Source organism: Homalodisca vitripennis, unplaced genomic scaffold (genome assembly GCF_021130785.1).
Source record: "Homalodisca vitripennis isolate AUS2020 unplaced genomic scaffold, UT_GWSS_2.1 ScUCBcl_2060;HRSCAF=6433, whole genome shotgun sequence".
In the NCBI taxonomy this organism is placed as follows: Eukaryota; Metazoa; Arthropoda; class Insecta; order Hemiptera; family Cicadellidae; genus Homalodisca; species Homalodisca vitripennis.
Genome location: NW_025778171.1, coordinates 53,233 through 53,933, shown reverse-complemented (window position 1 = coordinate 53,933; position 701 = coordinate 53,233). Strand labels below are relative to the sequence as shown.

Genomic DNA, 701 nt, shown 5'->3' with positions numbered 1-701 from the left:
AATCTTGTCGCGGAAGTCTTGGATGGCCTCGTTTGGGATGAGGTAGCAACTGAAAAAAGTTACATCCCAACATCTAATCCTCGGCCACGTCCGTGACTCCGCACCATGACTTCCTGTGAGTTCCGGGTCCAGAAGGCAGCAGTGCTGAGACTGTCTGGGATCCAAATGCTTGGGTCCCTGTCCCAATTCTGTTCGCTGACCAGGAGCGCGTCGGCACAGAGTTCTTGGGCGAGCTTATTTAGAATATTATCAGCCCCCCAGGATCTCTGAAGATTGGCCTAGAGGATACGGATTATTGGCCTCTGTCTTTTTGCCTGTTCGAGTGCGGATCTAAAAACACCGCGCTGACCAGAACCAGGTAAGTGACCAAGAGCATTCCCAGGAGAACCTGTCTCCTGTCCTTGCAGAGGAAACAGGAGAGGCTCGAGGTGCAGTCCTTCTTCTTGTGGGCTTGGTTTCCGCACCGGAGGCAGTGCAAACTTCGGTTGGGTCCTCTGCAGGTACGGGAAGAGTGACCGAACGCTAGGCACAGGAAGCATCTTTGCACGATCACCCTTCGTTTGAGCCTGCTACTCACCCATCCGACTCTCAGGTGCTGGAGGCTAAGCAGCTTATTAGCGTGCTTCTCTCCCATTTCAGCAATTGCCATACGCTGCTGGCTCCGATTTTGTCAACCAGGCCTTTAGACCTCCCGTTTCCCC

At 53.6% G+C, this 701-nt stretch overlaps 1 protein-coding gene across 1 annotated transcript; it reads left to right on the top strand.

Moving 5' to 3' along the window:
* Positions 1–296, top strand: LOC124371816 (the record flags this gene model as incomplete). Its single annotated transcript, XM_046830171.1, is given in 1 exon segment — positions 1–296. A coding segment is annotated over 1 exon segment (96 nt), but the record flags the coding sequence as incomplete, so codon positions are not given.
* Positions 297–701: the final 405 nt, after the last annotated feature.